Source organism: Miniopterus schreibersii, assembly GCF_964146895.1.
Source record: "Miniopterus schreibersii genome assembly, chromosome: 20".
In the NCBI taxonomy this organism is placed as follows: Eukaryota; Metazoa; Chordata; class Mammalia; order Chiroptera; family Miniopteridae; genus Miniopterus; species Miniopterus schreibersii.
In genome coordinates, this window is record NC_138122.1 from 13,601,636 (window position 1) to 13,622,353 (window position 20,718).

Consider the following 20,718-nt stretch of genomic DNA (forward strand, 5'->3'; position numbering starts at 1 on the left):
GGACACAACACAGCTGGAGTGGCTGTTGGGGAGGCTGATTCCTGTTCTGCAACACCTGGATCAGGAAGGTCCTGGAGGCCAAATCCATCCTAGCAACTGAGCAGGTCTCCCTGGTGGACCACGCGGCCTTACAGAGCTGATGCAGGTGAGTTTCTCCAGCTTGCTCACCCTCTGGGGGTTACATTGGATTGGGTTGAGCCCTCAGCTCCAGCTACCCTGTCTTCTTAACTCACCGTTGTGGGTTGTGACCTATTCCGAGACGTGGCCACCTGCATGGAGGCTGCCCTGGGCCCTGAGCTTGTCTAGGAGGCCCACAGGCTTATGCTCCAGCCTCGGGACCCTTCTCAAGAGTTTCCCCAGGACCCCCAGCTGGCCAGGAGCTGGTGCAACAGCTACAGGAGTGGCTCCGCTGAGACAAGTGCTGCCTACTCTCCTGCACCCTGCTATCTGCAATAAACACTCTGTCTCTAGCTTCACTCTGCCCCAGGAAATGGGTCTCCCCATTTCTGAGCATCCAGGGAATCTCCCAAACCTCACAGCGGAGTGAGGAGCACTCAGTCCTCCACACAATGTCTACATTCTTCAGCCGCCAGGTGCTAAGTTCCAGGTGCATGGCCTGGCCACTGCTGGTCCCAACCCAAGCAGGAAGTTTCTGGGCTCCTCTGCATAGCATAGCCTAGTTAGCCACCCCTTGACTCCTCCGTGGCATTGTCCCCAGTTTATTTTTTATTTTTATTTTTTATTAAATATGTCTTTATTGATTTTAGAGAGAGAGGAAAAGAAGGGGAGAGAGAAAGAGAGAGAAACACCAATCGGTTGCCTCCCCAATGTGTCCTGACTGGGGATCTAACCTGCAACCTGGGTATGTGCCCTGACCAAGAATCGAACCTACAACCTTTTGGTGTACGGGACAATGCTCCACCCAACTGAGCCACACCACCCAGGGCTGTCCCCAATGTTTTAACAGCTCCTGTTTCTCTTTCTCCCAGTCCTTTTCTAGCCACAGTTTAGGCTAGATTGGTCAATGAATATGTCTAATCTCTGCTTCTGGAACCTTCCAGGGTTAGATCTCATTACCCATCCTCCTTCTGGACCCTGCAAAGCCCCTTTGGTCACGTTTCACATTGAAGGCCTGGCCCTGGGAATTCCCTTGAGTAAGCCCTTGTCACACTCTGGCCATGGATGAACACATTAGCCTGAGGGAGGGGAAGGACAGAGTCGCAGCCACTCCCTAGTCCTGTACCCTCTCGCTCCCATTTCTGAGCCAGGGGCCTCCCCTCAGCATACTCCTGGGTCTCCTCAGAATCCTGCTGCTGTGAGAATTCCAGGTTTCATGGCCACATGAGAACACCAAGTGAAACAGAAGTTCCAGAATGCGGGCTCCTGGGCCTGGGTTGGACAGGCTGGCGGGCACAGGACCAGGGGCTCAGGCTGCCTATAGGCTCAGGTTCAGGACCTGCTGGCTGTGGCTGGAGGGGGCCCAACAGACATCTCAGCATGGGCCTGGAGCTCTACATGGACCTGCTGTCAGCGCCCTGCCGTGCCGTTTATATCTTTGCCAGGAAGAACTGCATCCCCTTTGACTTCCAGTTTGTGGACCTGCTGAAAGGTGATCACCCACTGCTTCTCCGGGCATGCCTGGTTCTAGGAGTAGACAGGGCACAAGGTTGGGGTGTTTCTGAAATGTAGAGACAGAGACCAGGGAGACTATCTCTTCCCAAAGTCCACAGGGGAAGAAAAGGTTTCCAAGGGAATTGTAGGCTGTGCGCCTGTCCAGCCTACCTTCGCTAGTCCCCACTAATTCTGCCCCACTGTGATGAACAGGCTTTTAGAGGGTAAAGTGGGAGAAAGAGCTGCCAAGGGGCCCCTGGGCTCCCACCCAGTGCCCTCACCTTCTCCTTGTGGGAGTCTAGACTCTTGTTAGGTGCAGCATCCGCTGATGAGGTGGGCAAAGGTCACAGAAGTGTCTGGTCATCCCATATCCAAGAGTCCAGATGCTGCTTGGTCTACACCCACCCTCTCCCAGCATTTAAACCTGTTCAGGGTGACATAGACCCTGGTGAGGCTCATGGCACTGGTCTCCAATGCCCCCCCCCCCACTCCAAGCACAGAGGGGGCTCTAAAAGCTCAACTCGCAGGAGCCTCTAGAACATAGAGGCGGATACACAGGAGCTCCAGAAAAGAATGAGCTATGAGTGGAGCCCCAGAAATGTTTCTAACCAGAGACAGCTGGTCAAGGAAGAGTTAAAACTTCTGCTCCCACACTGGGTTGACTACAAGTGAGAGTCTCTTTTTTGAATTCCAGCTGTTTCCAGCTGTGTGCTAGGGCTGAGGCTACCAGCTGCCAGCTGCCAGCTGTGGCTTTAGGCCCCAGAGTTGGGGATGGGACTGGCATCTTCAGCTTCTGTGAGCCAAAGAGTTGTCCTGGTGTCACAGAGCTTGGGACGGGGTCAGGAGCCATGATCCTGATCCTGCACTGCACTGACTTGTCCTCTGACCTGGGGTGCGCCACAATGTCCTCCGGGCCTCAGTTTCCCCTTTTGAGAAAATGGAGAGAAGGGCATTTCTGCCTCTGGGACACCTGGCTCTCTCTTTCCTGGGGTGTCAGCAGCCTCAGACCCATCCTGCCCCTTTCAGGTCACCACCACAGCAAGGAGTACATTGAAATCAACCCCCTGAGGAAGCTGCCCAGCCTCAAAGACGGAAAATTTATCTTATCTGAAAGGTAGCAATCTTCCTGGGGCCCTTTCTCCAACATTACCACGCTCTCCTTTTTACTCCCATATTTCTGCACATGCTGTTCCCTCTCTGGATGGCCTTTCCTAATGCCATCCACCAACTCCCACTCACCCCGCAGGTCTCCCTTCCTGCCCTCGCTGACTAGTGGACTGATGGCCTTTCCCGGGGCCTTTGGGCTCATTCTTCCCCTGGGAGAATGTCAGTGCCTAGAGTCCACCTGTGGCTGGAAGCTCCACATTGGGTCCAGGCCACATGGGGGGGGGGGTCGTCAGCGTAGCAGAGCTGGGGAGAGCAAGAGCAATGCCCTGCCCTTTCTGCAGCGTGGCCATGCTCCTCTACCTGTGCCGCAAGTACAGCGCGCCCTCCTACTGGTACCCGCCAGACCTGCACACGCGTGCCCGCGTGGATGAGTTCATGGCCTGGCAGCACACGGCCATTCGGCTGCCCATGAGCAAGATACTCTGGATCAAGGTGCGTGGGTCACAGCTGGGGCTGACCGCTGGTGAGCTTAAGCAAGTGTCCCTCCGTTGCTGAGCCTCATTTCCTCAGCTCCCTTCCCCGCCTGCCTTACAGAGTTGTTAGGAGTGTGGAGTGAACCACCGGCTATGAAAGCGCCTTGTAAAGGCATGGGGAAGGGCACCTGGGAAGGGCTGATCTCACTCAAACCAGGATAGGACTCAAGAAATTTCATTCTAAACTAGACTATTTCAGAGTCGAAGGGCCCATAGACACCACCAATTTGAAGATGACAAATAACAGTTATGCTTAGCGGTAAGGATATGTTCTGAGAAATTTGTGGTTAGGTGATTTTATTGTTGCGCAAACATCACGGAGTGTGTTGAAACAAACCTAGATGGTGTAGCCTATAGGCTATATGGCACAGCCTATTGCTTCAAGGCTGCAAGCCTGTATAGCATGTTAATGTATGAAATAACACGAGATTAGATCAAGGACAAGAGAAAATGATGCCATCAGGAGATGTGATAAACACAAGATGTTTGAGGCTATTGCGGGCATAACACAGAATACTGTTTTACAGAAAACTTTTTTTTTAATAAGTAGAAAGAATACACTCTAAAAAATGATAAAAGTATAGTATAGTAAATACATAAACAGAAAGATAGTCATTTATTATCATATATACTGTATATAATTGTACATGATATACTTTTATACAGCTAGCCTCATGGTAGGTTTGTTTACACCAGCATCACCACAAACCCATGAGTAATGGGTTGCACTACATTATGAGAGCCATGAGATCACTAGGCAATAGGAATTTTTCAACTCCATTATAATCTTATGGGGTCACTGTTGTATATGTGGTCCATCATGGTCCATGACTGTAAAAAACATGTGCCCATACTGCTCATCCTACACTTGTGACAGACATAATGAATCAATCACAGGATTCTTTCTTACTGGGATCTCAAAAGTCTTCTGAACAATGGCCCCAGGTAGCTACCACCAACCAGAACTGCTGAAAGAGGTGAAACCACTTTAAATCCTTGATTCTGTCCAACACCTCTCTAGCAGACAAAGGTACTGAGGCCTGGAGGGTCAGGCCTGAGGCACTAGGGTGCAGCCTCCTCTCCCCTCCTCTCCCCAACCCTGGCCAGCTGCTGATCCCAATGATCACAGGTGAAGAGGTTTCAGCTGAGAAGACAGAGGAGATACTAACTGAGGTGAATCGAAACCTGAAGCTGTTCGAGGAGAAGTTTCTGCAGGACAGGATGTTCATCACTGGGGACAACATCTCACTGGCTGACTTGGTGGCCCTGGTGGAGATGATGCAGGTGTGGAGTTTGGTGGTGAGGAAATGAGTGTAGGCAGGGGTAGGGACTCCTCTGTGATCAGTGGGGCCATAACCTAAGGATAGGTTGGTGAAGAGGGAGACCTAGAGGCTGTGGAAGCCAAGTCTGGGTGGCTGGACTCGATCTGGGACCATAGGAAACAGAAAGTTTTGAACCGGGGAGGATCACTATCCACACTTCACAAAGATTCCTTAGTGTGGGTAGGAGGTAGAGGGTGAGCCTGGGACAGGGAGAAGAACACAGCATTTCTTGGTCAGTCAGCCAGGATCTTGGATGCCTCCACCTCCTGATGGACTCTCTAGGTAGTGTCCAGAAGCTTCCAAAGTGTCCTTCTGGCTGATGTGCTTCTTTTTCAGAGCTTCAGATAATTGTGCAGAGCAGCTCCCCTGCCTCTGGGTCTCAGGGGCATCCACTGTGCATTTGGGGGCATACCTGGGTGTGGGGCATCTATGTAGCTTCTTCATGCAGGGGAGGGTGTGTAGGATGGCCAGTTTAGAACCTGGCTGGTGTCTTGCAAGGCCAGCATAATTTCTGGCCAGTTGTCAAGTGGCCATTTTGGTGCACAGTCAGTGTCCAATGCAGATCAGCACCAGGAAAACCCATTGCAGGTTTTCTGTCCCAGGTGGTGTAGCCCCTACGTGTCACCTCCACCCCTTACATTTCTCCCACCCCATCCTCATATGGGCCTCCTGAACATCTTGGGTGCACATTTCTTAGGCTGCCTGCTGGGTCTCCCATTCCAGCCCCTTTGCTTGACCACAGAGGGAGGTTCAAATTGGGGGGGAGGGAGTGATTCCTCCCACCTTCATCTGGGGACAAGAGGTTTCTCTGAAAGAAGGCAGGACCCATGGGAGGCTTCACACTGGAAAAAGTAAGAGCCACTTGGGCCAGGGCTCACCTCAGAGAGGAATTAGGAGCCTTGGAGCAAGACCAGTGACCAAGAACCCTGGGAATTCTGGATCTTCCATCCCCATGCCACATCTATTACAGAGCCTGTGAGCCCTTGTCCAGGCCTCGGGAATCAGCAGACTAACTGAGGCTGTAGGAGGAAAGCCATGAGGGGCTGGTCCCCAGATTTACTATGCCTTCCACCTTGTCATCCACAGCCGATGGGGGGCAACTACAATGTCTTCCTTACCAGCTCCAAGCTGGCCGAATGGCGCATGAGGGTGGAGCTAACCATTGGCTCTAACCTCTTCTGGGAGGCCCACAACCGGCTGGTGAAGCTGGCAGAGTGGGACTGTTCAACATTGGATCCGATGGTCAAAGACAGGATCAGTGAGATGCTGCGCAAGTTCACCTAGGCTCTCTGAGCCTCCTTCCTTGGGACAGATGCTGAAAACAACTGTTTCTTTGCCTAATAAAGAACTGGAACAACCACCGTGGCTGCTGAGCCTGCAACAATTGGTGTGAGCATAGGGTCTGATGTGGAAGTGGGTGGGAGTGGGTCCTCCCAGCTTCCCAAAGAATCTAAAAATTAACGGTTAAATATGTTAAACTGTCAATAGTGATAGTTGATGACTTCAATACTCCCCTATCAATAATGCATAGAATAATGAGACATCAGGGATGATCAGAAGATCATCAGGGAAATAGAAGACCTGAACAACACTATAAATCAATCGAATCTACTATATATACACACAGGACACTCAAGAACAGCAGAATAAACATTCTTTTCAAGTGCATGTGGAATATTCTCCATGATAGACCATATGCTCGGCCATAAAATCTAAGTTTAAACAAATCAAAATCATAGCAGTGTATGTTCTCTGAACACAATGGAATAAACCAGAAAGTCTGGCTCCAGACTCTATGCTCTTAGCCCCACACTCCATAGATCCTGGTGCTAGCAAGTGTCAAAGCCTTGGGGTTCATGGTCAGCATTTCGTGACAGCTCATTTCACTCCAGTTGCACACCCTGGAATTTGACAGCCTTGGTCTTCCTGCTTTTGTCAGCACAGGCGTCACATTCCCTGGGTTTGTTGTTTTCCTTCTCTGGGCTCCGTTTCTCCATCATTAAAATGATAAGAAGAAATACAGCAATCCCACTTCTGGTGTATATCCAAAGGAAATAAAACAACAGGATATCCGAAAACTTTCTGGGTTTGTATTCACTCCTGTGCCTTAATTTCCTCATCTGTGAAATGGGGATGATAGGAAATTCTCATTCATGCCAATAGATGAAACTTGAAGCCATTATTCTAAATTCAGTGAACCTGTCACAAAAGACTGGGACCGGAAGCCCTTAGCGCGACACTTGGAGGGGTGACCACCCCATCACCACCCCTCTGGCTGGGCCCTGAGCCCCTGGCCGCAGCCCCTCTCTCACACGCCCCAGTGGCACCAGCCATTGGACCAAAGTGTCCAGGCGCCGGGAGCGGCCCAGTGGGGAGCGGCCTCCAGGGGGCGTGGCCACGTTGCCAAATCTTGTTCCACGTCTCAGAGTTCGGTTTGCTGTGCCCCTTGGGTCGCGAGTTTGGTGCCCCGACCCCGCCATGGGCCTGGAGCTCTACCTGGACCTGCTGTCGCAGCCCTGCCGCTCCGTCTACATCTTCGCCAAGAAGAACGGCATCCCCTTCGAGCTGCGCACCGTGGACCTGCTCAAAGGTGGGCCGGGCGGGGTTTCGGCCCCGGAGAGGTCGGGGAGGACCCTGGAGGCCAGACATCGCTTAGGGGGACCCCTCCCTGCGCCACCTCCTTCCTGGGGCGATCTCGGAAAAAAGGCGAGCCACCGGGAAGGCCTGGGATTCTTGTAATCCCCCAAACTCCGCTTGGGCCCACAGAACAGAGGCCAGGGCTCAGCTGAGGCCAAATAAAGGGGGGCGGGGAGCGGGAGGCGGGGGCATGAGGAAAGATGGAGAGAGCTGGCCAAGAAAGGGGTGCCCCTGGGACCTTTGGAAAAGAGATGAGGACAGGAGGAGAGGCGTTAAGTCGGCCAAGTTAGAGACTGGGACAGAGTCCAGTCCCCCCTCTGTGGTCTCCAACTGCTGAAACTTTGCAACAGCAGGCACTGCACCCACTTTCCAGCCCTGCTGTCTGCAGTGGCCCAGTGTGCACTGGAGTCTCCTCCTATCTCTTCCTCCTCCTCCTCAAGCTTTGCCTTTATTCATCTTGCCCTGTGTTTCTCTTATTCCTGACGGGGAGGGGTCACTCCATGGGGTATACTGGGAATGGCAGGGGCGGTTGGGAGACTCAGTGAACCCTGAGTAGGAGGATTTGTTTCTCTGGCAGGCCTCCAAGGCCCCAAGACACAACTGGCACACCAAGTCCTGGCATTTGGGTGTAGAACCCACGTATTGCTTGGGGGAAAAGTAGGATGATTCTTGGCTGAGCCTTCCACCCCACACTTCTCCACCATGCCTTTTCACCTTTGCGCTGGCCTGTCTTTCTGTCTGATTCATCATCTCTTCCCAGCCTCCTCTGTGGACTGTCTGCCACATGTCCTGCCTAGGGGTAAACTCTGCAGAGTGTGGGGCAGGAGAGAGGGCATGAAGACAAAGGGATGCCCCAGCCAGGTTGTCAAACAGAGGCAGGGTGCAGAGGGAGATGTGTTTCACCAGGAGAGGAGGGAGGGTATCCTTAGTGCAGGAACAACTCAAAGGGAGGGAAAAGGGAGGATGGTGGGTGTGGTTTAGGCTGGAGGGTTAAGGCAATTGTGTTTGGCTTTCAGAAGCTTTCCCCAACCCTGGGGTGTGGGGGAGCCACTGAAGGCTGTTGAGCAGGCAGGGATGAGACTTAAGTGCCATTCAGAAGCTTCTCTCTGGGTGCATCTGTAGGAGCAGAAACCTCTCACATAAACTCAAGCGGAGGCTAGGATCCTGTGGGGAGTGAGGGATGGGACACTGGGCTGAAACTTTTGGGGACTGTGGGTAGGACCAGAATGTTACTGCTCAAGCTCCAGCACAGCCTAAAGGCAGGACCAGCTCAGTGTCCCCGGTGCCTAGGGCAAGGTGAGCAAGAGGACACAGAAGGGCCAGTAGAAGTTGGTTGCAGTTAAATCAATATCAGGAAAAGGCCACTTCTCTGTGTTTGGTGGCTTTACTTAGGGCACTGTAGGAAGTCACAGCTCAGCCACCCTGCACTTGAATCTTGGGACACCCCAAATATGAGCTCATGAAGTTGCTGATGATGCAAAGGAGATGGGTAGGGTGTATATGAAGGCCTGGATATAGCATCATGCCCTGTACCTTGAGCTGTGTTGCGGAGGGGTGTGCTGTGGGGGGAGGTTATGCCCCCTGGGACTTGCCAAGAGGTGTCCAGGCTTATTTTGCTCCATCCACCTGGCAGAGCATCTTCCTACTTTTCCCATAGTGGCCCCTACCAACCTATGCCATACAGGAAAGCAGTTGGGGGCCAGCAAAGAGCCATGAAATTGGGACCTGGGCATTGCAGGGACTGGGCACAGGCCATACAGGGCTCAGCGTCTTCCTCTTACCACTCACAATGATGTGCTCTTTGCAGGCCAGCGCCTCAGTGATGCCTTTGCCCAGGTGAACCCCTTGAAGAAGGTCCCTACCCTGAAGGATGGGGACTTTACCTTGACAGAGAGGTAACTGGAGCCGTTGGCTTCTACCAGACCTTCTACCAGATCTTGTCCTAACCCTCTATTTTATAGACACACACACAAAAATTAAAGTCCTCAGATGTAAAGGCTCCCTTTGCCTGTCATCCCACAGAGCCAGGGCTGGAACCCAGGCCCCCACCTGTTTGCTGGACCAGCCACAGAGATGGTTGGAAAAGCAAGCATGTGTTTTACTTTTGTACCAGTCTTGTGATTGTTGGAAAGAGTATCCCAGGGCAGGGCTGCAGGGCAGGGGTTAGTAGCATCACCCCCCATACAGGCAGTCCCTCTGGCCAAACTTGCATTGAGATGGCCCAGGGGTGTCTGGTCTGCCCAGTGGCTTCATCTCCCAGGTGCAGCTTCCCTGGGTGGGCCTCAACTATGGGAGGACTCCCAGAAGTGTGGACGTTTTACATCACAGCAGATCCCAAGAAGTGGAAACCTCTTTAGGGAAGGCCAAACATTTTCCTGGTTCTGCCCCTTTTGCCACCTACGTCACCCCTCCCACAAGAAGGAGCTTTAGAACTCATGTCTGGAATATAGAGGCAGATGCAACCTCAAAAAATTCTTCAGACCTTCTGCCAGTGCCATTTTTCCTTCCTGTTGCTTCTCCTGTCCTGAGACCTTGCGTTGCCTGGTGTTGAGCACCCATGGGTATCTGCCACGGGCGTCATGCAATATTAGTATGTCTCTGTCTCTTCTCTTCTCCTCGAGAGATCTGTGGCTCCTGGGGACCTGCCACCCTCCTCAGAGGCTGCATGAACAATTAGCTGGGAGCAAAAGTTGCTCCAGAGTATCTTGCACAGAGAGGTGAGTTGTTAAGCTGGGGTGTGGGGGCAGGATTCCTTCCTAATAGGAAGATGGGTCAGTGGCAGATACAGAGGTTTTCTGCTATTTTGGCTAAGGTGCCCAGCTCTTGGAGTACCCCAAGTTCCTGAAAGCCTTCCTGTAGCCCCAAATTCACACATCCTCTCTGCCCTTCCCAGTACATCCCTGTCTCAGTGCCATGACAGCCCCGATAACCCAGAGAAGGAAGAGAGCTCCTGGTCTGTTCTGCTCTTCCATGATCCTGCAGCAGCCCCAGTGTTTCCTACAAGAGCACAAAGGGGTGACAAAGAACAAAACGGATGATAGGAAAGCCTTGTGAATAATCAGGCCCTATGAGGCTGGTCTGAATGCCAGATAAGGATAGTAGATGCGGACTGGAGAGAATCGAGTTTCTTTAAGGCTCAGCTTTGATGCCATCTCCTCCAGGAAGCTCTCTCTGGCCCTTTCATCTGAAACTGTCTCTGAGCACATGGCAGAACACTCTGCTGTGGGATTTTGCCTGGGTGTTAACCTCAGAAAGACTGTCAGCTCTGCTGCCACCAAAAGTTGTGTGCCTGGGGCAAGTCTTTTCACTGTTCTAAGCCTGGCTTCCTTGTCTGGAAAACAAGGCAAATACCTTGACATGTTGTCAGGAAGATTAAAGAAGGGACTCTGTATAAAGCCTCTAGCACAATGCCCTTTCAACGCCCTCATGTTCTCCCCTCCCCTGCAGTGTGGCCATCCTGCTCTACCTGACACGCAAGTATAAGGTCCCAGACCACTGGTACCCTCAGGACCTGCAGGCTCGTGCCCGTGTGGATGAGTATCTGGCATGGCAGCACACGACCCTGCGGAGAAACTGCCTCCGGACCCTGTGGCATAAGGTGAGGCCCTCAGAGTGGGGCAGTGAGGACATTGCCTCAGAAAGGCTCAGGTACTGCCTGGCTGGTGTGGCTCAGTGGTAGAGTGTTGACCTATGATCCTACCATGTTATATGGGGGTGAGAACTGAAGCCCTGAGCCAGGGTCTGAGGATAGTCCTAGTTCTCTTAACCTGTATTGAATCCCAGGCTCCCCCAAGCAACTTTACTGCTCTCAGAATGAAACTCAGCATGAAGCCCCCCTCCTGAGCTCCCTATCCACACTGTCCCCCCTGAGAGCTGTCAAGCCTGAGGCTTTTGATGGCTTTGCCCTAAAACGCCCTCCTCCCTAAATCCTGGATACCTTTCTCCCCTGGCTAGTCTCCTTATTCCCTGGTAGCTCACTGGGTCAGAAGATGTTGATTCTATGCTTGAACCAACCTTCTTGGCTCTGCCATCTCTGGAAACTGACTGTCTCTTTCTGGGCCTCACTTTTTAAAAAAAATATGTTTTTATTGATTTTTTTTTTTTTGAGAGAGAGAGAGAAACATTGATGAGAGGGAAACATGGATCAGCTGCCTCCTGCACGGCCCCTACCAGGGATGGAGCCCACAACGGGGCATGTGCCCTGATGGGGAATTGAACCAGCAACCTCTTGGTGCATGGATTGACACTCAATCACTGAGCCACACTGGCCAGGCTGGACCTCACTTTTTTATATACAATGTAAGTCATATAGTGTTATTTCTATATCATAGTCGAGGAAATTAAGTCTCAGAGGATTGTGTATTTTGCTCTAGGTCATGCAGTTTATAAGTGATAGAATGGAGACCTTAAAAGCCCATCCTCCTAATTACTTATACTGAGGGACTGATTTTATATCAGGAGGTTATAAAATAGATAGTTCCTAAGTCAGCCCCCTCCCTTCCACCAACGTTCAGGTTCCCTTTGAGTCATTCTTAAAGGGGTTTGAGCCCTTCAGAAGCCTCCGAGGTTCAGCCAATCAGAGCTCATGGAAGCAGGAATACTTCAGGAAAGAGGGATCCTTTGGGAATTTCCCCGCATGCCCTCCCAGGACATGGAAGAAAGGGGTATGGAACCAGGAAGCAGCTCCAAGGCTGGGGGTAGGGGATGCTTGCCCTGCTCCCAAGGCTGAGCTGGACCTAACCCCCCATTTTGGCTGTCCATCCACCAGACAATGTTTCCTGATTTCCTGGGTGAGCCGGTATCTCCCAAGACGCTGGCGGCCACACTGGCAGAGTTGGATGTGACCCTGCAGATACTTGAAGACAAGTTCCTCCAGAACAAGGCCTTTCTCGCAGGGCCCCACATTTCCCTGGCTGACCTAGTAGCCATCACGGAGCTGATGCATGTGAGTGTTGTGGGCAGTGTGGGCCCAAAGGCAGGGTGGGTTGCTGAAGTCCTCCTCATGCCACCCCAACCTGGCCATGGGACTGTGCTTGTTTGTGGTTACCTCTTCTGAAGCTGTGTGCTTCCCACCCTAGGCAGATGTTGCTTGACCTCACCCATCCACCCCTGTCCTATCCCATCTCCCTACAGCCCGTGGGTGCTGGCTGCCAAATCTTTGAAGGCCGACCCAAGCTGGCTGCATGGCGCCAGCGCGTGGAGGCAGCAGTGGGGTCAGTCCTCTTCCAGGAGGCCCATGAGGTCATCTTGAAGGCCAAGAACTTTCCACTTCCAGACCCTGTCTTAAAGCAGAAGCTGATGCCTAGGGTGCTAGCCATGATCCAATGAGCCAGGAAGCCTCAGTCCTGCTCTGCCCTTGGCAGTTCACCCATGGGAGGCAGACCTAGAAAGCAGGAGTGACTTGCCTGAGTCCCATTGCTTCTGAGGCCAGGTCCCTACTCCCACCCCATCTTCCACTGCTGCTTGAAAACCATTAGATGAGAATAGCACACTCAGACCTTGTCTCCTTTAATCACTACATTTTGTTTTCAGTTTGGTAAGTAAACATAGGCTTAGCCTGAGCCTCTACTTCTAACTCTGTTGTGTGATTTATCTGACCTTTCTTCTGCCCTGGCCCTGGTCTTGGTCTCTATCCAAAAGACAACCCCCCCTTCCTAGGCCCTGTGGGTCAGCTTCTCCCTGCTGGTTGCCAAGTGTGAAATTAATAACAGCCCTCTAGCCTTCTAATTCTTTAAGAAAGTAATTTATCAGAAAGCATAGGGGTCAGCAGGCATCCCCCGTGTGTTGGCTGGAGGCATGGTGGTAGATCAGTTGGCTGGGCCGGCCTCCCAGGACATTGCCCTTTGGCACCAAATACTCTAAGTCATGAGTCCTGCATTTGTCCTGAAGAATTGGTCAGGGAAGGGGAAAATCCTAACAGCAGCCCTCCTGGTGGCTACCTGTCTAAAGTTCAAGTGCCTAATGCTTCAAAAGGCCAAAGTTCAAAATTGGTTAGTGTTCGGAGTAAGGAAAGGTGCCAACTGAGAAGGTGGGAGACTTAGTGGTTCTTTAAGTCCATCTTACCAAAGTACATATTTCGGGCTGCTTTTATGTCAAGAAAAGGGGAAATGGGAGGGGCTGTCTTTGTAAAACTCAACCTCAAGCAGAATTCCTCTAATGATTAGCATGTCTATATGCAAGACTGAGCAGAAACTATTAGCCTGAAGGGCAAGGGAACAAAGCAGGTTTAAACAAGATGGAGTCAAAGAGAGACCAAGCATTTCACTGTTAATGGTCACTCAGAGCCTTAAGTGCCACACATAGGATCTGTAAACCATGAACAGGAATGGTGTGCTTAGATTGTATTTTAGAATATTCTGACTGCTGGTTGAACTGGAGGGTTGCCAGGGAGGAAGCAGGGAGATTGGATATTGCAGTAATCCAGTCAAAGGTGACTTGTGGAGGAAGGCAGACCACTGAATGGGGGTGGAGAACATGTTCCTTCCAGCCTGGAGAGGGCTGCAGCACTAGACTAGGAAGGCACTTTCCTGGGGGGATAGGGCTTCCTTAACTGGGGAATGGGGAACACGGGGGACCAAGGAAGCCAAGATATTCTCAAAATTTCCAGTAACTGATCCTCTTGCCAAGTGGCTTTCTCTTTACCTTGGGCTTGGGGGCAGTCTTCTTAACCTGGGAGGCTCTCTTAGAGAATAGGGCATTATAGCCACATACCTGAGGAGCTCCAGGGCCTGTTGGAGGGACTTGGTCCTGCTGAACAAGTGGGAAGTTCTAGGCCCCCCTGCAAACCTTTAGATGAGCTCCACAGGGCTTCTGCTCCCTGGGAGGGATTAACTGGAGTGTAATGAATACGACTCCAGGGGTTCGGAAGGACCGGCTAAATCTTTCTTGGAATGTGGGTTAGGCCTCTGCAGAGAGCAAATCCAGACACCCTTCCCAGCCTCCGCCCTGGGCACTGCGCACAGGGCCTCGGGGAGATTGATTGATGCCCCTCCTTCTGCTCCTCCCTAGTGTCTCGGATTTCCTTCCACCCTCAGCCTCCTCCCTGGGAGGATCGGGGCTGGGCCGCCCTTGGCGCCCCGTTTCCCACTACCATTACCCCAGTCCCATTTGACAGAGGTAGACATCGAGGTCCAGAGAAGGCCGCAAGACCCCAGCTCCGAGTCTAAGTCTCCCCGGGCCTCCCACCAAGAAAGAGACTCGCGGCGCAGATCCCGGGAGCTGGCAGGAGAGAGATCGGGGCGCAGCTGATTGGTCCAAAGTTCCCCGGAGCTGTCCAATAGGCGGGGAGGGCGTGACGGCTCGGGCGCGGGGCTGCGAGCCTCGGGAGGCTCGAGTGGTCTGGCGGTTCCTGCCCCTCGTTCCTGTTCCCGTTCCCGGTCCCGTCCCCGGGGTCGGCCTCCTCATCTTGGGCCTGCCTGCCGCCATGGTCCTGGAGCTCTACCTGGACCTGATGTCGCAGCCCTGCCGCGCCGTCTACATCTTCGCCAAGAAGAACGGCATCCCCTTCGAGCTGCGCACGGTGGAGCTGAGCAAAGGTGGGGGGGCGGCCGGCCTGGGGTCTGGGCGGGCGGCGGGCAGACAGACCCCGCCCCCCGCGCCGCGGCTCAGCGGGGCTGCGTGTGCAGACTGACGGACGGGACTCCCCGGCGCGGAAACGTAGCATCAGTTATCAGTTGTGTATTTTTAAATAGCCTCGACCTTTGCCGAGTGAAAACTAAACATTCTTTAAAATATAGGTTAAGAGGGAGCAGGACATGTATCCGCCTGGGGACTGAAGACTCTCGGGTTCCATTCTGGTAAAAGGCACTACCTCCTTTGCAGGCTCGATCCCACTTTTTTTTTTTTTTTAATATCTTTAATGATTTCAGAGAGAGGAAAGGAGAGGGAGAGAGAGACAAGCAGAAACATCAATGATGAGAGAGTCATTGGGAATTGAGCCTGCAGCCCGGGCTCAATTGTGCCCTGACCCAGAATCGAACCTCGATCTCCTGGATCCTAGGTCGGTGCTCAACGGTTGAGCCATGCCTGGCCGGGCTCGATAAGATGTCTGTCTTGATAAGGTGATATCTTAACCCATCGTTCACAGATGTGCCACCTCTTTAATTGCTTCAGTCTAGGATCAAGGGGGAGTGTAGGGTGCAAAGGCCTAGGAGAAAGAAGGCTAAGGAAAAAAAACTTAAATACCTGCTTACTTAAGTATATGTGTTCTACAATTTTATAAGTAATATAATTACATTTCAGATTAATTCAGGTGCTCAATCTTTGGAAATTATAAGTGCCCCTATCAAAGGGAGCAGGGCAGGTAGAGATCATTAGGGTTTGGGGGTGGGGTTGGGGGTGGGAAAGTGGAGTGAGTGCCCCAATACCTCTACACCGGGACTTGGAGAAATCAAACTGTCTCCTCATTTACAAGTAGGAGTACTCCCCATTTCCGATCTGCATCTGCTGGGAAGAGAAGGTTGTTCTATCTGGATCTGGTCTCTTCTTTACTCCTACCTGTCCCTGCTTAGGTACCCTCCACATTTACAGAATCTGGTGGAGGAGGCAGGGCTGTAACTGGACAATTGGGCAAACTCCAGATCCAGAGCCCCTTGAACAGGCCAGTAGGGAGGTCCCTGCTTGGCTGAGCCTGCGCACCTTCTGTCTTTGGTGCCCCCAGCCTGGACCACCAGCTGCTACACTGCCACCTTGCGCTGCCTTTCCAGCACTCCCTGGAAGGGGACTGGGCACACAGGCAGTTTCTGGAGGGAAACTGGGTAGGGGTGATTCTGTCCACTCAGTAGAAGGGCAAAGAGGCCCACAGTGGGGCCTATGGGCAGGCTGGAGCCTAGTTCTACTGAGGCCCTCTGATTCCCCCCTCATTAACTGGTATACTTCAATACTGGCTGGGGCTGGGGAAGTATGCAGAATTGAGTCAGACCTGGGGACCCCCATTGGTGAAGGAGCCTTGAGGATTTGGTACAGAAAAGAAAGGAGCTGAGCTGCTGGAGGCTGGGTGACTGAATGGTGAGACCAAGGATGGACTGAGGGCTGGAAACAGGTATGGCTGGAGCTATGGGGTATGGACAGTTCACTCAACCTGTGTAGGAAGATAGAGTGCAGGGGGCAAGCTGTAGTGTCTGACATGGATGGAATTGGCTTGCTGTATGTATGTGCGTTATAGCCTTAGGAAATCATCTCTTCCTCCCAGGCCTAAAGTCAAGATACTGCTTGGCCCAGGTCCAAGGAAATGGACACAGGAATGGTGGCCCTCTGGTAGGGTCAGGGTCTGTGATTTGGTGACCAGTAGAGTGGCCGCCTCTTCTCTGGTGCCCCAGCTGGATAGGGACCTCAGAAAGGTCCTGGATGCTGATTGGGGATGGGCAGAGACCTTGGAGGGCTCAGGGTTCTCCCCACTGCCTCACAGGTCTCTCCCACAGGTCAGCACCACAGCGATGCCTTTGCCCAGGTGAACCCCCTGAGGAAGGTGCCAGCCTTGAAGGATGGGGACTTCACCTTGGCTGAGAGGTAATGAGTCCCTAAACTGCTCCATGGCCATGTGGGGCCAGTCAGCCATCTGTGCGTCCACTGTTGATGGCTTGGATCATGGCTTATGTGCCCTGAACAACTGTGCCAGCCCCAGGGTGGAGAGTGACTTGAAGTGGGTAGAGGTGCCAGGGCTGGGGGGGCATCTGGCATTGTTCCTGTTGTGTTCATGCTTTGGATATGTTGAGGAGTGGTACTGGAGTTGCTCTTATCCTTCAGGACCCATGCTGGGTGCTCATTTTTGTGGAAGCTTTCTCTGAGCACACACCCTCCCTTCTGAAATCCTGTAACATTTGTTTTTTACTTTGTGCCCTTAGTTCATATGATAGGATAACTCAGTGTAGAGCTTTGTGACCCTGGGAAGTCACTTAACTTCTCTATGCCTCACATTCCTACTCTGCACCATGGAGATAGTGAAATGTGCCACCCACATGGGAAAACACATGCTAGGAGCAGGGGCCTGCCCCACCCAGCACCTGGCCTCTGTGGAATAGCTGAAAAGCGACTGGGATATCTCCCTCCCCACTGCCGTGCTTCCCAGCGTGGCCATCCTGCTGTATCTCTGCCGAAAGTATGAGACTCCCGACCACTGGTACCCCCAGGACCTGCAGGCCCGCGCTCGTGTGGATGAGTACTTGGCATGGCAGCACACGGCTCTGCGAAGTAGCTGCACCCGGGCCATGTGGCAGAAGGTAAGCCCTGGGAGTCAGGGACCCCTTCCAGGATCCTCAGGTGACATGCTTTCTGTTTAAAAAGTTCTGTTCAGACCTGAGACCTTAGAATACCAAATTCTAGAATGCCAGAGATTCCAACCAACTTGTTTCTCAGAGGGGAAATTGAGGCAGAGCCAATGTGCCTTAATTCCTGAGCTGCTGGAAATTAATCCTATGCCCCTTTGCACACTCCAGGCTGCCTGGGAATATTGCCTTTTGGGGGAGAAAAAAAGATTAAATCCTCACTTTGCTACATACACACTTTCCAGAGAGAGAGAGGTGTTAAGTGGAAACGTCAAACTAGGAAGAAACGAGGAGACATTTCAATAAAGTTGACCTGGTTTCTGGGACTGCAAGGATTTCTAAGCCTGAAAACAGTGGAAGACTTAAAGTCTAATTTTGCACATACAATGAAATTTTGTGTAAGGACAAAAAGGATGAATAATTTTAAAACAAGCAAAAAACTGCCCGTGGCTCAACAGTTGAGCATTGATCTAGGATCCAGGAGATTGTGGTTTGATTTCCAGTTAGGGCACATGCCTGGGTTTTGGGCTCATTCCCTGGTCCGGGGCGTGCAGGAGGCAGCCGACTCTCTCATCATTGATGTTTCTATCTCTCTCTATTCCTCTCCCTTCCTCTCTCTGAAATCAATGAAGATATGTTTTAAAAAAATATAAAAATAAAACAAGCAAAAAACTGGGAAAGATCTTGGCAAAGATACATTAGAAAGAAGCAACATTCTTAATATATAAGACAGATGCTCCTAGAAATCCATCAGACAAAGACACAGGAGAAAAATGGGTAAAGGAAGCCAGCAGGAATTTAATGGCAGGACAGAGAGAAATGGTCAATAAGTGGATGAATACATACTTAACTTCCGTAAAACTCAAGCAAATGCATATTAAAACTACATACATACCATTTTTACTTGTCAAATGTGTAAGTGTTTTTTAAATGTGTACTCCGAATAATTATTTAGTACATAGTGGGTGCTCTATGTGAGGCAATATGAGACAGGCATGCTTATACTCTGCTGCAGATAGGGTGCCACTGTTCCAAAGGGCCATTTGGCAAAAAGTAGCTTTCCATTGCCTTAAAAGTGTCTCAGCTTCTAGGGGCTGAGAGAGGAGCCCCTTCAAGCTGGTGGGGGCAGAGCCTGGTTCATTTGAGTGCAGAATGGAGAGAAGTCAAGTAGCATGAGTGTAGACCTTTGCTCCTCAAAAGTATAGTCCACAGACCAGGAGCATCAGCAGCATCTGGGAGCTCGTTGGAAATGCAGAGTCTCAGGCCTCACCCGAGCATACTGATTAGGAATGTACACTTGAACCATATCGCAGAGGGAGTCACAGGTACATTCCCATTTGAGAAGTCTGGGTGGGGTAGGAGGTGGAGAGTGGGGGTGAGGATGACGGCTGCACTGGTGAGGGCTTGGTGATGTGGCCTTTGTGGTGAGGGCAGTGGGAGCCATGGAAGGCTTTATGCAGGGAAAATATATGAGCAGACTGAGCTTGCAGAAGGATCTCCCTAGCTGCTCTGTGTGAGGGAGAAGTGGAGGTTGTCCCTGTCTGAGTATGAGATGAGGCCTGGGCAGGTGGTGGCTATGGGTGGAAAGGGGTGGGCGGGAGCCAGGAGAAACCAGGCTGGGCTTTGGTCAGAACCTCAGCCCTCTCCTCCCTGCCCACCCACCAGATGATGATACCAGTGTTCCTGGGTGAACGGGTGCCCCCTGAGACGTTGGCATCTACTCTGGCCGAGTTGGACAGGTGCCTGCAGCTGCTTGAGGACAAATTCCTAAAGGATAAAGACTTCCTTGCTGGGCCCCACATCTCAGTGGCTGACTTGATGGCCATCACAGAGCTGATGCATGTGAGTGCCATGTGGTGGCATGGCCCACTGGGGAGTGGGTTGTCCTGGGAGAGAGCCAATGTACTAATTCATGTTGCCCTTTCTGGCTGTGGGACCCTGGGTGAGTCACTTCCTTCTCTGTGCCTCAGTGTCCTCATCTGTAAAATGGGACTTTAAAACCCCACCCTGCAGGGATATTGAGGAGCTTTTCAGTGTCTCCTAGGAGAGACCCCCAGCCTATCATATATGGGGTGGAGGAGGGAAAATCCACCTGGTGGATCTCTAAACCAGGTTATGCCATCTTGTCCTTGGCCACGCCCAGCCCCCTCCACCAGGCTCTTTCTTCCCATAGCCCGTCAGCGCTGGCTGCCATATCTTCAAAAGCCGACCCAAGCTGGCTGCCTGGCGCCAGCGTGTGGAGGCGGCGGTGGGGGAGGACCTCTTCCAGGAGGCTCACGAAGTTGTCATGAAGGCCAAGGACCTGCCTCCAGCAGACACTGCTGTGAAAGAGAAGCTGAAGCCCTTGGTGCAGGTTTTGTTGCAGTGAGAAGGGACAGGGCTTGCAGCCGATGATGGAGACGGTTGTCAAAATAAAGAGATGAAACTGCTCCCCTCCTTGGTCATGAGCAAGATATCCTGCACAGTCTCTGGTCCTCAGATCCCTCCATATATCAGGCCTGCGCTTCTTCTGTCTATCTCCGTATTCCACTCTTGCCCCTTCCACTCCAACTTTCATGTGACCTCTGGAAAGAACTTTAGTAAATAGATATTTGACCCTGTCCTTCCTCTGTTTGAAACTTTCCGTGGTGCCTCACTGCCCTGAGGTCACAGTACAGGTCAGGTCATTGAACTTTGCATTCGAGTTTTGCCCCCACTCCTCTAGGCTGCCCCCTTCTGGTTGCACACAGTATCCCATCATTTTCCAGCCTTCCTCCATCTCCCAGCTCCCGCCTCAGCCTCCTGGCCATGGCTCAAGAGGATTTCTCTGCTTGTAGGACCCCTCCTCACCTCTTTCCCTAGTACTCTCCCCCTCCTTTCTTTTGGCATTTGTCACCATGTCACTTTTACAGGGAGACATCATTGACCTCTCCAGCCCCAGGCTGGGTCAGGTATGCCTCTGGGCTCTTCAGCCCCAGTGCTTGCTTTCTTCTGTCCCTGCAGGAAGTTGGTTCCATGCCCGCCCTGGACTGAGCACGTGTCAGATGGGGGCTGACCCTGTGAAGAAATGTCTGAGTTGGGAATGGCCTCTCTCCTGGGTCTCTGGAGTGATGCTCTCTCCCACAGTGGAGTACCTGCTAATGCATGAACCTCCTTGCAGGGAGGGAAGTCCCAGGTTATTTTCTGGCCTGCAAGTGCTCAGAGGCCTCGCTTTCCCAGGTCTACTTGTAATCCCGACCACAGCCATCTCCATGCCCCACTCTGGGT

At 52.1% G+C, this 20,718-nt stretch overlaps 3 protein-coding genes across 4 annotated transcripts; all 3 read left to right on the forward strand.

The window, feature by feature from the left end:
• Positions 1–1,497: 1,497 nt before the first annotated feature.
• On the forward strand, positions 1,498–5,932 carry LOC308550183 (glutathione S-transferase theta-4-like; the record flags this gene model as incomplete). The annotated part of the gene is made up of 5 exons (XM_081123702.1): positions 1,498–1,609; positions 2,638–2,725; positions 3,060–3,210; positions 4,359–4,535; positions 5,660–5,932. 5 exons carry the CDS (start codon positions 1,498–1,500, stop codon positions 5,855–5,857), a joined length of 726 nt encoding a protein of 241 aa, XP_080979828.1. The 3' UTR covers positions 5,858–5,932.
• Positions 5,933–6,981: 1,049 nt separating this feature from the next.
• Positions 6,982–12,778, forward strand: LOC308550181 (glutathione S-transferase theta-1). 2 transcript variants are annotated; one of them, XM_081123699.1, is made up of 5 exons: positions 6,982–7,163; positions 9,018–9,105; positions 10,658–10,808; positions 11,979–12,155; positions 12,344–12,778. In XM_081123699.1, exons 1-5 carry the CDS (start codon positions 7,052–7,054, stop codon positions 12,536–12,538), a joined length of 723 nt encoding a protein of 240 aa, XP_080979825.1. In that variant the 5' UTR covers positions 6,982–7,051; the 3' UTR covers positions 12,539–12,778. The 2 variants fall into 2 exon arrangements, with proteins under 2 accessions (XP_080979825.1, XP_080979826.1); XM_081123700.1 differs by lacking the exons at positions 10,658–10,808; positions 11,979–12,155.
• A 1,440-nt stretch (positions 12,779–14,218) lies between these two features.
• Positions 14,219–19,905, forward strand: LOC308550180 (glutathione S-transferase theta-3-like). Its single transcript, XM_081123698.1, has 5 exons — positions 14,219–14,745; positions 16,630–16,717; positions 17,277–17,427; positions 19,138–19,314; positions 19,646–19,905. The coding sequence occupies exons 1-5, from the start codon at positions 14,634–14,636 to the stop codon at positions 19,838–19,840; spliced, it is 723 nt and encodes a 240-aa protein (XP_080979824.1). The 5' UTR covers positions 14,219–14,633; the 3' UTR covers positions 19,841–19,905.
• Positions 19,906–20,718: the final 813 nt, after the last annotated feature.

Bases quoted from the DNA above. Each gene is read 5' to 3' on its own strand.
- LOC308550181 (XM_081123699.1), top strand. From the start codon at position 7,052: ATGGGCCTGGAGCTCTACCTGGACCTGCTGTCGCAGCCCTGCCGCTCC. The intron at 7,164-9,017 runs GTGGGCCGGGCG...TGCTCTTTGCAG, and splicing joins CACCGTGGACCTGCTCAAAG to GCCAGCGCCTCAGTGATGCC. The intron at 9,106-10,657 runs GTAACTGGAGCC...CCTCCCCTGCAG, and splicing joins GACTTTACCTTGACAGAGAG to TGTGGCCATCCTGCTCTACC.
- LOC308550180 (XM_081123698.1), top strand. From the start codon at position 14,634: ATGGTCCTGGAGCTCTACCTGGACCTGATGTCGCAGCCCTGCCGCGCC. The intron at 14,746-16,629 runs GTGGGGGGGCGG...TCTCTCCCACAG, and splicing joins CACGGTGGAGCTGAGCAAAG to GTCAGCACCACAGCGATGCC. The intron at 16,718-17,276 runs GTAATGAGTCCC...CGTGCTTCCCAG, and splicing joins GACTTCACCTTGGCTGAGAG to CGTGGCCATCCTGCTGTATC.